General features: G+C 52.4%; 1 protein-coding gene across 5 annotated transcripts in view; it reads right to left on the reverse strand.

The window, feature by feature from the left end:
* The window catches only part of LOC122394367 (A disintegrin and metalloproteinase with thrombospondin motifs 9-like), a 40,648-nt gene that overhangs the window by 3,590 nt on the left and 23,886 nt on the right, over positions 1 to 13,172 (reverse strand). The window contains exons 11-25 of one of the 5 annotated variants that reach the window (XM_043391204.1): positions 9,792 to 9,931; positions 9,244 to 9,423; positions 8,392 to 8,577; positions 7,819 to 7,988; positions 7,354 to 7,480; positions 7,008 to 7,134; positions 6,482 to 6,701; positions 5,995 to 6,159; positions 5,190 to 5,354; positions 4,011 to 4,265; positions 3,565 to 3,756; positions 3,018 to 3,209; positions 2,555 to 2,716; positions 2,013 to 2,201; positions 556 to 738 (exon numbers count right to left, since the gene is read on the reverse strand). In XM_043391204.1, coding sequence (XP_043247139.1) covers positions 556 to 738; positions 2,013 to 2,201; positions 2,555 to 2,716; positions 3,018 to 3,209; positions 3,565 to 3,756; positions 4,011 to 4,265; positions 5,190 to 5,354; positions 5,995 to 6,159; positions 6,482 to 6,701; positions 7,008 to 7,134; positions 7,354 to 7,480; positions 7,819 to 7,988; positions 8,392 to 8,577; positions 9,244 to 9,423; positions 9,792 to 9,931 — 2,653 coding nt within the window. The remainder of the gene's footprint in view (positions 1 to 555; positions 739 to 2,012; positions 2,202 to 2,554; positions 2,717 to 3,017; positions 3,210 to 3,564; positions 3,757 to 4,010; positions 4,266 to 5,189; positions 5,355 to 5,994; positions 6,160 to 6,481; positions 6,702 to 7,007; positions 7,135 to 7,353; positions 7,481 to 7,818; positions 7,989 to 8,391; positions 8,578 to 9,243; positions 9,424 to 9,791; positions 9,932 to 13,172) is intronic. The other 4 variants (XM_043391205.1, XM_043391209.1, XM_043391206.1 and 1 more) reach the window with 4 other exon arrangements.

Raw genomic sequence — 13,172 nt, forward strand, 5'->3', positions numbered from 1 at the left:
ACATGAGTGCAACTATAGTGCTAACTACGAACGCTTCGAACACTAACTCCCAAAGCAACAGAGAAAAACAGGGACATCGCCGTCCACCATTATATCGTAGCTCTGTTTCCATCTGGATTACATAGGTAATTTCAGCTGTCGGTACCTATAAGATGAACCAGCTAGGTGAAGTTAGCTCAGGTGGAGGTAACGTCCAATGGAGTCAGAGATGCGTGCAGCTGGACGGCGTGCGCTCCCGTGCAGCTCTACATAGAGAAGGTCAACCTAAGTATGTCGTTATTGCTGGCCAGTTGTCTCTGAGTGAGAGAATGAGAGAGTGACCGAGAAAGAGAGAGAGAGAGAAAGAGAGAGAGAGAGAAAGAGAGAGAGAGATAGAGAGAGAGAGAGAGAGAGAGAGAGAGAGAGAGAGAGAGAGAGAGAGAGAAAGAGAGAGAGAGAGAGAGAGAGAGAGAGAGAGAGAGAGAGAGAGAGAGAGAGAGAGAGAGAGAGAGAGAGAGAGAGAGAGAGAGAGAGAGAGAGAGAGAGAGAGTCAGAGAGTCAGACTAGAGACATCACCTCGGACCAGGAGCCCGGCACCCATTTGAAGGGGCAGGGCCGCCTTCTGCAGCGGCGCCGGGAGCGCGGCCTCCGGCGGCGGCCCGGCGTTTGGCAGTAGCGCGACGGCACCTTCGTGGAGCGCGCCGTGTCCATGCAGGCGACGGCGCGCACCTTGAACCCTGCGTCACATCTCCGCGAGCACTGGAAACACGGGGACAGGAGGGCCACTCCAGAACCGGTCCCAAGGCGCACCGCCAGCCGGGGCACATGCGGCAGCAGCGCGAAAAATAGGCAGAGGGAGATAAATAAAGAATAAGCACACTGACGCATCGTCACACACAAAAAGAGAGCAATACAAACGAAAAGAGAGTGATGGAGAGAGGATGGAGCGAGATGGAGAGTTAGAAGAAAAGCCAGAGGATAAGAGGGGATAAATAGAGCAAAAGAAAGCCAAACAGACAGCTAGACATACAGAAGAGGGATATCCACACGTCCCACACACAGATATCGTACACAAAAATCCGATCACAATGGCAAAGCGGGTAAAATGAAGAAATACACAGCTTATGCAGTGGCGATGCAGCATATAAACGCTTCGAGCAAACGAAACTGTATACATTGTTCGTAAAAGCGAGTTTAGCACTAAGTAAAACGTTTTATCGTCTCTAGCGTCATCGGTGAGGCAGAAGTGTGCTCAAAGTTCGCCAGCGGCGTTAAATGATAAGGCTTGTTGCTGGGAGGAAGAAGAACATGCGCCCAAGACCATGCGCCAGTCCAGAACCTTGTTCCTGGTTTTGTCAGTTTTATAGATGTTTCTTCGTTTTGGTAGCTTATATGTAGATTCCAAAACTCGTGAGTAGCTACTAAGTTAGTACCATGACATTGGTCGTCGGTTGCCTTTCATGGTTCCTTGCGACATACTTCTCTCAAAGATACTAGGTATAGGTACTGAGACTCATCAATTAATGCTCGGTTTTCGATTATGGGGAAAGAAATTGGGGACGTGGATCAATAACATTGCTTTTCACACTGGGACCAAATATCGAGTACCAGGGCATGAATGAGGCACTATCTCATTCATAACCAGGGCGCACTTATGAACGTCGGCCGGTTTCGCACACAGGAACTGGATTTGACCCAACGTCATTATTAGGCACATGTAAGACGTTGACGAGCAAACGTCTTGAAATAAATCATTACTCTGTTCCTGACTCAAGCAAGTACCGACTTAAAGCTAATAAAGCGAAACAGTGGGCTCCACTGACCAGTGCTAATTTCCACTAGTCAACGTCATCGCCTCGTTTCCGACTTTATGCCTTACCGGCGTGAGCACACTTCTACGACACAAATGAAGAAGCCTAGCACAAAAGGCATTGAAAGCTTATCACAAAGCGGAAGCTGGCCGGCGGCTGCGGCCTCTCTTGGTCTGCAGGCGACGGGTACACGGGGGGGGGGGGGGGAGGGCACCAACTCACCTTGGACCAGCGCGAGACGCGCCAGCGGAACTGGCGACTGGCGGGCCGCGGACAGGTCGGTAGCTGACAGGGCCGCAGCGGGGACGGCCGGTCCGCCGCGCTGCACTGGTGGTCAGCCAGCAGCTGACCCAGGTGGTCCTGACAGCGCACACGGCGCATGTGGGTCCCAGAGCCGCACGTGGCGTTACACTGGAAACACAGACACGTACGCATCCTATAGATTAATACATTTCGCATACCGATTAAAGAGCATCGTAATATCTCAAACGAATCGATGGCAAAAACATAAACAGCCTGAAAGAGCTTAATTTGTATAGCTGAATTAAAAGCTTTATGGTAAAATATCGGAGTTATTGGAAATATCGGAATTATTCGATTCAGCAACCGATTATGCCAGTCAAGAGCAGGTAAAACGTTACAACTTCTCTAGACGGCTTTAGTTTTTGAAGATATTTACAGGCCGAGAAACAATGGTTTAAAACGATAAGTGCCAGTTCGTTGTACGACTGGTCACGGAGGTGCGGCGAAGGGGCGCGTCCCACCTCGCTCCACTGGCCGGTGCTCCACTGCGGACACGGCTCGGTGTTACAGTAGCCGGTCGGACTGGGCCGTGTGTTCGGGTCGCAGCTACTTGCACCGTCACCGTCGCTGGTCCGACACCGCACCTGGCGCTGCTGGAAGCCGCCGCCGCAGCTGCGCGAGCACTGGAATAGGGAGGGAGGCGGTGAGACACACTGGAACCCGCCTCCACGGCTGCGGAGCACTGAAACAGGCGGAAGGCGTGACTGATCGGCAAACTTCCGAGAGCGCCACCGACACAACATGGTGGCTAATAAACTGTCACGCGATCCGGAATTATGAAGGCCTCGGCCTCAATAAAGTTGAGGCTAAGCAGGAAAATAAAGGATACAAATGGCTTGGAGGACACCCACTAGGATGCATCTGTCAGGCCTCGCTACCGCTAACCATCCAGAAGGCTGGATTCCGTTCGGTGTGGTTCCTCACCTCGCCCCAGGCGCCCGTCACCCAGTCGCTGCCGGTGATGTGGTTGCTGAGGGTGCTGGCGGGCGCCGGCGGGCAGCTGACGAACGGACAGGAGCGCAGCGCCGCCGGCCGCGTGCTGTTGTCGCACTGCTCCTCCTCCAGCGGGGCGCTACTCACCACCGACACGCACGTCACCTGACGACGCTTCAGGCTCTGTGGAGACGGGGAGGGGCGGGTTAGCGTCGGTAGACGCATAGCAAGTCACTGCCACTCAACATACAACTTCAACATACAGGCATATGAAAAGCGACGCAATGTCAAGGTGACCTCACCTCTAGTGTCATATTGACCTAAACGTGTCGCACTGGCCAGTACCGAATTGACCCGCCGTACCTATGTGCAAAGTAGGTACTGACTTGTAGGCTTCCAGTTGTAGCTGTACCATACTGGCCCGTTGTGTGAAACTGGCCCGTAGCTGTGCCGCACTGAGCAACAGCTGTGCCCTAATGACTCGTAGCTTCACCGAACTGACCTGTAGTGCCGTAATAGTCTGTAAAGCCTTACTGACCTGACCACAAGTCGCCGAGCACGCCGACCAGTTGCCGAAGCGCCACTCGCCGCAGAAGGCCTGCTGACACGGCTTGCCCTCCCTGGGCTGTTCCATGTGTCGGCACGCTTCCTTAGGCTGCACGTGGCCCGTGCGACTGTTGTAGCACGCCACGGAGCGCGACTTGACTCCCCGGCCGCAGGTCACCGAACACTGGCCACAAGGCAGACAATTTGACAGTATTCGACATCATCAAATAACATGTTACAAGGTGTCGGTCATATACTCTGATCGAATAACAGCGCACAGTATTGGCTGAGTTAAGTTCAAAATGAATATGGTACATTATTATGCCTCACTCTGCATTACCACTTGGCCATGAAATGCACGTAGTCGACGAGCTGTCGTGCGTTATAAATAGTTTAAACTGTAGGAGCGTATAGGAATGTTACGTTACGTTACGTTACCTCGGACCAGTTGCCCCAGCGCCACACGTAGTTCCGGTAGTGGTCGATCAGGTTAGTGGCCGGGTCGCTCCAGCGCGGCGCCGCCGGGGTGCTGGTCGGCGGCGGCGCAGTCGGCGGCGGACAGACGGGCCGCTCACAGGCGCGGCTCGTTTCCGGCCGCTGCCCCTCGCAGAGCTCGTCATCAATCCGGTGACCGTCCGGCGCCACACACAGCACCGTCCTCCGGCTGACGCCCTGGCCGCAGGTCACCGAGCACTGCCGCCGGAATAGGGGTCAGGTCATCGAGCACTGCCGCCGGAATAGAGGTTAGGTCACCGAGCACAGCCGCCGGTACAGAGGTCAGGACACTGAGCACTGCGACCGGTACAGGAGTCAGGTCAGCGGGCACTGCGGCCGGAACAGGGGTCAGGTCACCGAACACTGCCGCCGGAATAGGGGTCAGGTCACCGAGAACTGCAGCCGAAACAGGTCAGGTCACCGAGCAGTGAGCATTGCCGTTGACACACCTCAGATCAGCGAACAGAGGTCAGGTCAGCGGACACAAAGGTCAGGTCAGCGGACAAAGGGGTCAGGTCAGTGAACGCAAAGGTCATACCAACGGACACAGAGGGTAGACAGATCAGCGGACACAGAGGTCAGGTCAGGAGACACAGAGGTCAGGTCAGTGAATGCATAGGTCAGGTCAACGGACACCGAGGTCTTAGGTTATCGAACACACAAGTCTCGCACAGGTCTCGCTAAATACAGGTAAGGTCATCAAAAGACAGTTCAGGTCATCGAACACTAACTGTCACTACCGTAGCAAAAACCGGTAGCTGAATGGGCCGCATGCAGCATGCAGGGCCCGGGGACCGTTGGCGGAGATGGTCGTTGAGCCACGCGCCAAGGCTCCAGTAGCATAAAGAAAAGTGACAATGCAATGGATGCAATAAATGAAGATAGCGAGACCCGAGAGACGCAATGATCAGTTACATATGTATTATGTATATTGGAAGAAGGCGTCGAGCCAACTGAAGAGTTGAAAAAAATTGATACATGCAACGTTGTGTGAGTCGAATGAAAGTACTTGCTACGTGGTGAGATGTAATGAAAGACGAAACCGAGACATATATGATTTCTAAGATAATGGTGCGAAATATGAAGGAGGTAGAAGAAAGAGACATATATTCGACTTCCTACCTCGTCCCAGGTGCCGGCGCGCCACTGAGCGCAGGGCGGCAGCTCGCACGGCTGCGTGTGAGACGGCACCAGCGTGGTGTCACACTGCGACTCAGGCAGGTACGAGTCGCCGAGGGCGCACCAGTACGGCCGCCGCCGCTGGCCGCCTCCACAGCTCCTGGAGCACTGCCCAACGTGCCGCCGCACGGCCGTACCGGTCACCGCCACCGCCACCGTGCGCCGGCCGCGCCCAGCCATGCCATACGTATGTGTGCGTGTGTGTGTCTGTGCGTGCTTGTCTGTACCTCCGTCTGTACGCCTGTGTCTGACCTTGTCCGTGTCTGGACTAGTCTGTGTTTGAGTTTGTCTGTGTCTAAGACTCTCAGTTTGTGTCGTCTATGCCAAGTCTGCGTCTGTATTCGTGCATGTGTGCAATGTGTATGTGCGAGTTGCACCCGCCGGGCCATCAGGCTGGCCCGGGAGCAGCAGGCTCTCGGTCAGCGCAGCATCACACTACTATTCACATGTCTACAGGCGTTCTCGCCATGCGTCCCACGCCCCACTACTGCACCTGGTCATAACTGCCAAAAAGCGCTCCATACAAAATCGGTGCGATAGCGGCAAACAGCATAAGCTCGCGAATACAGCCAATCGTCTCGAAAACCTCACTAAATTTGCGTCCTTAATCCAAAAACAGTCAAGCCAATCTCATGCAAATGAGCAGTCTATAAGCAAAAGTGATCAACTATGAATTGCTATCAACTGAGCGATGCCGATGGCTTGCCCTGAGGTAGCCAGGAGTGTAAGGAAGCGTCATATGCCTTACCGTGCTCCAGTTGCCTACTCGCCAGCTGGGACACTCTGTGTGGCCACACGGCTGGGAGACGAACCGCTCCTTGTGGTCGCAGTAAGTGTCGGCCATCACCGAGCCCGTGCTGGTAACACACACGGCCGTCCGCTCCTGGGTGCCGCCGCCGCACGTGCGCGAGCACTGCCGGGGATAGAGCGATCGAGAGCGGTCAGAGTGGATACGATACAGAAGAGCGGGGCATGGACAGACTGGATACACGAGAACGGAAAGACTGGACACAGGAAAACGCGACGTCAGACGGGATACACGAGAACGGTCCCACTGGACATTGAAACGTGGTACCGTCATACTGGTTACACGAGACCCTCAGGCGATCAAACTGGATACACGGTTAGGCTGTTCACATCACCAAAAATAACACAATTTAAGCTTATGCCGGCCATGGCTTTGATAGACTAGGTCACCAGGATATACACATCACACAAGCCCATCACCCACGCACCTCGGACCACTCGCCGAAGCGCCAGCGGGTGGGTTCGCAGGCGCCCTGGCACGCCTCCAGCAGCGCCGGCCGGTCAGGCAGGTGCTGGCAGTTGTGGTCCTGGATGGGCGACAGGTCGATCTGCAGCGCGCCCGGGAAACTCTGGAAACACTGCGACTGCACCCGACGCGTGCCAGGCCCGCACGAGCTGGAGCACTCGGAGCGGTGGGTGACCTTCCAGCTGGCGATAGGGAGGGGTGTCAGCGTCAGAGAGCAGCTGACATGGTCACAGCGCTGGCGATACAGGACGGTCACACTCACCAACCAGGACTGTTCTCGGCGATACTGTACCATTCATTGTAACGGCTAAAATAATATCACACTGTCCTCACCAGTTTGGCGTTTACAATCCAGTGCTCAATACTCATCAAACGTGCCCAGTAACAGTATTCGGGGCAGAAGCATCAGCATTTGCATTTATTATGCATTTGCAGAATCGTAGCAAACGACGAGTGGCTACCGTTTAACGGCGATCAGGGTTACTCACATGAGCGTGCATCCCAAATTACAGGCAACTTCCTCGCGGTCTGGACGAGGGTCCCGGCTGCAGTGGCTCTCTGAGACGGACACAGAGTCGGAGCGGCGCACACACTGCACCTCCCGGTACCGGGTTCCTGGCGGCGGCACGGCACGTGAAGAGCTCATTCACCAGCCCAGGCGTCAGGGGTTCGGCAATCAGTCTAAACAAGCGAGCTCCATACCCCAGATCCGGCCATACGTCAAAGAAGACATACTCGATTTGTGGAAACATCGAAGTATAACTAAATAACAAAAAGAAACCACCAGCCTCAGTCGATGGGGATGGAAGGATGCTGGAGAGTGGAGAGTCTCACCCTGGCAGACGCGGTCGCAGGCGGACCAGTGGGGCGACAGCTGCCACTGGTAGGTCTCGGCACGCTCCACGGAGACCGTGTACTCGTACTCGACGTTCGGCGAGGCCAGGTTCCCCACAGACAGCACCTGTGGCACACACACACGTAACGGCCGGTCAGTGTTACCGAGCACGGATCTTTCACAAGCTGGAATAGATATGTGCTGACACTTCTTAACGCCTCCTTTAATTGATTTCCTTCATCACTACCTATGCTTTATATGTGTCGAGCAGAGGTGGCGATCGTGAACAGAGGGTGGAACCGGAGCCTGTCATCAGGCATAACAACATTACGATGGTGATACATTATAGCACTCTTTTGAGTTTGGTGCTAAGTCAAAATTGCCTGTTTTACCGATATCTTAGCACTAGGCATGATGCAGACCTTTGGAACCGCCGTCAGATCTTTGTGCCGTCGGGTACTCACGTAGAGCTCGAGCTCCTTCTCCAGAGGTTTGCTGCAGTTGATCCTCTCGACGACAGAGTCGGATCCCGTGTACTCCAGCAGGACGCCGCCGTACTGCATCACCTTCTTGAACATGCTGACCACGAAGTTGCCGTTGAGGATGTATTCCCGGGTCTCCGGGTCGAGCAGTGCTGTCGGATGAGGCAGGCGCGGTTAGGAGAGCCGTCCCAACAAGAGGGCTCCACTGGGTCACTCGCAAGGTGGCACAGCAAGGTGGCAGCACCGTGAACTACGCTTATACCAAGATACCTGTAAGAAACGCCTACACAAGAAGTAAGAGCTATGCATATTTAAAAAGCTCCGTTTTGTTATTAACACAAAATATTCCACAAACCAGCGACTTAATTATGGACAAGAAACTGAGTTGGAAAACATAACATTTATTTCGAACCATAATTTGTATGAAACAAAGATGTGACTTGCAGTTCAACTAATCCATGCCTCCACAAAACATGATTACCCAAGAAGCTCGCTCAGTGAAAAGGAACCCCCTGCTGAGTCGATCGGTGGTAAGACCACACGACGAGCACGTACCGAGGTAGTTGTCGTCCTTGCTGGTGTGGTCGTTGCTCTTCTGGCGCACGTCGAGTCTGGTGGCACCGGCCGGTACGCGCACCACGCGGTTGTAGCCGTAGTGGATGTTCTTCTGGGTCGACTTGTCGAAGTAGCCCTTGATCACGTGGCAGGTGGAGTTGTCACCGCCGCAGACTCCGCACTGGTCTGCCGCACACGGAAAAGCGTGGGCAGTCAATACTAGGGAACAGACACACGCACGCTGGAGCGTTATGTGTGGCCACCAGCTGGCGCCTAACGTCACATCACTCCATTTGCCGAAGAATGCAGCCAGTGTCCCAAAATTGAGTTTTGTCTTGGGTGTCAGAGGGGAAAATTACCCACCAAAAAGAGGGGAGAGAGTGGAAAACTGCTGATTCGATTAGATCAAAAAGGAGTGAGAAATGACAAAAAGCATGCATTTTATTCTAGGGTGTAGAATGTTTGATGCTAACTGGGCATCCACACAACTGTCTTTCTATAGGTAAAAAATCTATGTTTTCTTGGTTGGGACTTGGGAGTGGAAAATTGTTCTTAAAAATGGTGGTGAGAGTGGAAAATGAATTTCATTTGGATGTCGTTTCCCACCCAAATAGACAAATTTTTGGACATTGAATGCAGCATACTGGGTTTCCTACGAATAATATGAACATCCACTCTAATTCAACCAACAGATAACCAACTATTCCACATATCTATTTCACTCATATAGAAAATGAGTTACTCGAGGTCAGCTTGGACATATAGATCTAATTACAATAAAATCTCTAAGATATGTGCTTCTGTAGGTACAAGGTATACAAGATCTCAATAAGCTCGTCAGCGGCGACTAACCGGCGTGCACATCCGAGTGCAGGATGTGGTCGCAGCCGGCCGGCTCGCAGATGCCGTTGACACACATGTCGTCTGTGTCGGGTGTACAGGTGGTGCCGTCCACGACGCGCTCCTTCAGCAGGTAGTACGCACTCGAGTCGGCCACCCGACAGAACAGCTTACAGCGGTCCTTGCTTTTGACTGGCGGACATAGAGACGTTTCCTTATCGGTGCTTGTACATACATAGAACAACACTCGGATATGTAAGTTCACGAATATATGTACATACATGCATGCTTGGTAGGATCTGAGCATTACATCTGTTCTGCAGCATACCCGAAAGTATCAAACCGGTTTGCCTTTAGCGGCTCAATTATCAATTGAAATAAAACTATCCGTAGTCGAGAAGAAAAAGCATGCTTGCTCTCCTTCTAAAGGTCATACATTTATGGTACAACAAATAGCGATAAGAGAAAAACGCCCAAGAGCAAAAATTCACATGTGCAGTTATCAAACACATTTTCAGCTGGTGGCTACCAGCAGAGTTACGGTCGCATCCTCCACTCACTTCCTGTGTATTTGGGCACCCACTGCACGTCCGACGGCAGGCCCTGGATGTTGAAGTTGTTGCCATTGAAGGTGGCGCACTGGGCCTCTCTGAAGTCGACGCTGCCCTTGGGACACTCCTGCCGGTTACATGACTCGTACCTGCCGTGAAGACGGGGACGGGGGGGGGGGGGACGGGGGCGATCAGATGAACCATGTCACTGGATCCATCCGTCGGTAGCGAGCGGCGTTAGCACTCCTCCCCCGCCTCCCCCCCCCCCCGCGGCCGCCAACCGTCCTTGTAATAGGAGCAGGTCGGTCCGTCTCAGTCGGCCCGGGGATCGGTGACACCGTACAGTGGGTCTATTTAAGATCTCCAGAGCCACCACGTGGCGCTACGGTCGGGGTAGGGCGAGTCCAAATCCCGAGGGAAGTGAGGTCACCGGTCATTGTGGGGGAAGGAGGGAGGGGGAGTGACGCGGTATCACGGCGCATGGGGCGTGCGTAGCGCCGGGAGTGGTCCGCCCAGGGCCGCCCGCCACTGCGCCGAGGCTGAGGGGAGGGGATGATGGTTGCGGGTGCGTTCACTCCGGTATGGTGGTATCCTGTTCATGTGGAACCGGTAAGAACGCGACTGAAGGGAATCATTATCTCAAACAAACGGGCAAGCCAGAGGCAGCGTCAGTTCCAGCCAAAATGTTGAACAAATTGAAACAATCTAGGACGTATTCATAGCATGCGACTTTTTAGTCGATAGTTGCATGATGCTTTTAATGATGCATGATGAGGCTTTTCTGAACTGTTATTTGAGTTAGATATTTTTCATTTGGCACGTTCAGTTTTGGTGGGTTTTATCGGGTCGAAAAGAATCAGAAAAGAAAAAGGAGTTGTAATGGCTCCAGACAAATGACCAAAAATATTTTCCTAAAAAATGAAACTTAGCTAAACGTTTATAAGCGATAACATGGTGTGTCAAAAGTGGAAATAGCCGCCCGGCCTTAGTTCGCCAGCCTTGTCAATAGATGGCAGTACCACAATATGGGCAGCGGATCGTGCAATTGACGTCAAATTTTCGTTATCTGCTAAGAATTGAATGGCGAATCTTTTCATGCAAGAATCAAGTAAATCGGTCCACAACTTTTCTAGCAACAGAGATATGAAGTCAAACACCCTGCCAGAGCGGCGGCGCGGCGGCCGGCGGCGGCAGTGCTGCCAGATGGGGAAGGCTGTAATCCTCCATATCAGTTACAAAAATCCTCCAGATTCCTCCAAATCCTATTGGTAGATATAGAAAGGCGGTCTTGGACGCTGCGGGGGGCAAGACAGATACTTTTTCTAATAAAAGTTGTTGAGTTTTCGTTTTATCTAAAAAAAAGAAAGTTTTCGTCGATTTCGGGCGCTGCAGGGGGGCCGGGGGCATTTGCCCCAAGAGTCCCCCTTAGATCCGCCAGTAGTTTGGTACCCTCGTAGATATAGCTACAGACTGAGACATTCTGCAGCCTCACGGTGATAAAGGACGTGATATATCGTCACGGGTAGGGTGACGCTGGACAGGAAAATGCCTTTTTAGTCTTGAATGTGTTATATTTTTCCATGAAATTGAATATAATAATCGGGCGACAAATCCTCCAGCTTTTCCTCCAGAATCAAAAATCCTCCAAAAGCGAAATTTGTCCGCAAATAGAGTTCAAAATCCTCCAGATTTGCGGAAATCCTCCAAATCTGGCAGCACTGGGCGGCGGCCGCTACGCGCCGCCTGGGAGACTGGCGGCGCTGAACGGTTCCGACTTGGCACTGCACTAAAACCTGTTAACTGCTTGGAATAGTTATTATAGCAAAATTTTCATTCAAGTGAGGAATAACTAAGGGCAGGAAGTATGTATGCTTGTGTGCGTACTGTGTAAGCCAAGAAACTGCATTAGCAGATACTCGCTAATATTAGATCCAGCCAAGTCCAAACGCATTCCAGGCGATGTGTTTCTGATGGGTCAACAATAATTATCGTTCGAGGGCGGATACAGTTTTAACAATACAAAAAATATTTTTGCACAGCTCTATTCCTTGAATAATTCTCTTCAACGCCTCATTCCTAGTTAAGCGAATTAGCCCACCCTGGTTGAATAAATAAGGCGATTTCGCCACAAGGTCGCGGAAAACCGACCGAAAACGGCCGCGCTCAACGAATTTGGGCATGCAGACTCTTAAAAACTCGCATTGGGCGGGTAGGGTTTCCCATGTATTGGCTCCAAAACACCGTATTCGGCTCCCGAATACGTCCAAGTGACCCGCCTCGTTCCTAGTTAAGCTCTAATAAGATCAAGTGACTCATAAGGAGCGAAAAAGCGACAAAAAGCATGAATTTCCCTATGGCGGCGGGCTACCGGGTTGCCAGACGGCGCACCGGCTATTTCCACTTTTGACACACCATGATTTTGACTTTTGGGGAGGATATTGGGGAAAGATATTGGGGAAAGATGTCATCGTGCTTAGCTGTGTTGCAGTAGAAGGAAAGGTTTTGGTTGTGTCTAGATAAAACCAGACCCGGGAGTGGGGCTCGAGCTCACGACATCGCGTTCAGCTCACAGGTTACCCAACTTCAACGCTACGAGCACCTATCGCCCTCCGCAGCTTGCTCAGTGTTTCGGCTAAAGTTCGGCCAAAGTGTCTGACGTCTGTCAATGTCACGAGGCGAAACCCCAAGGTAAATGTCCGTCCCGGTAGATCGGTCGGTAGAGCGTTGGACTCCATGTGCCAAGTGGTGAAGGCGCACGTCCCGGTTACAAAAGTCCGGGTTCGAAACACGACGTGTGCTTGACGTTTTTTAGCCTCCTGACGGGTATGGTTGTGGTTGGTGGCAGGCCGCTGCCAGGCGAAGTCAGCGAGGGGACCGGCCGTGCGCGGCTATGTGCGCACGTTAAAATTTGGACTCTTAACCATAGACCATTTTGCCATAGACTAAACCTCAAAACTATAGTCTGCAATAGACCAGGAATTGCTGATCGGAGGGTAGATGGCAGGTTTCAACGCTTAACAAGCTCAGCTTAGCGGGGACTCTGTCCCTTCCATTCAAAAGGTTCGGGCCAAATTTATGTTAAAAAAGGGGGAGCCGAACCAGGTTGGGCCGAGTTGAACCAGGCTGGACCGCGGTCATACATGCAATCATGGTCAGACAAAACAGAAGTTAATTTCGGGTCAAATATTTTTATTAACTGATCTTATTGTTTTTTAGCTTACACGTAAAATAACTGTTAGCTTTTTATAACTCGAGACTTCATGCACAGAAATGTGGCGTTCGTCCACTTTTCCTCATCGTCTCTTAGCGACTCGATTTCATGTGGTGGCGGAACGGGTGGGGGGGGGGGGGGGCATCGGGGCACCGTGCCCCCGTTTGATTTTGGCATTT

This window comes from Amphibalanus amphitrite, unplaced genomic scaffold (genome assembly GCF_019059575.1).
Source record: "Amphibalanus amphitrite isolate SeventyFive unplaced genomic scaffold, NRLGWU_Aamphi_draft 000588F_arrow, whole genome shotgun sequence".
In the NCBI taxonomy this organism is placed as follows: Eukaryota; Metazoa; Arthropoda; class Thecostraca; order Balanomorpha; family Balanidae; genus Amphibalanus; species Amphibalanus amphitrite.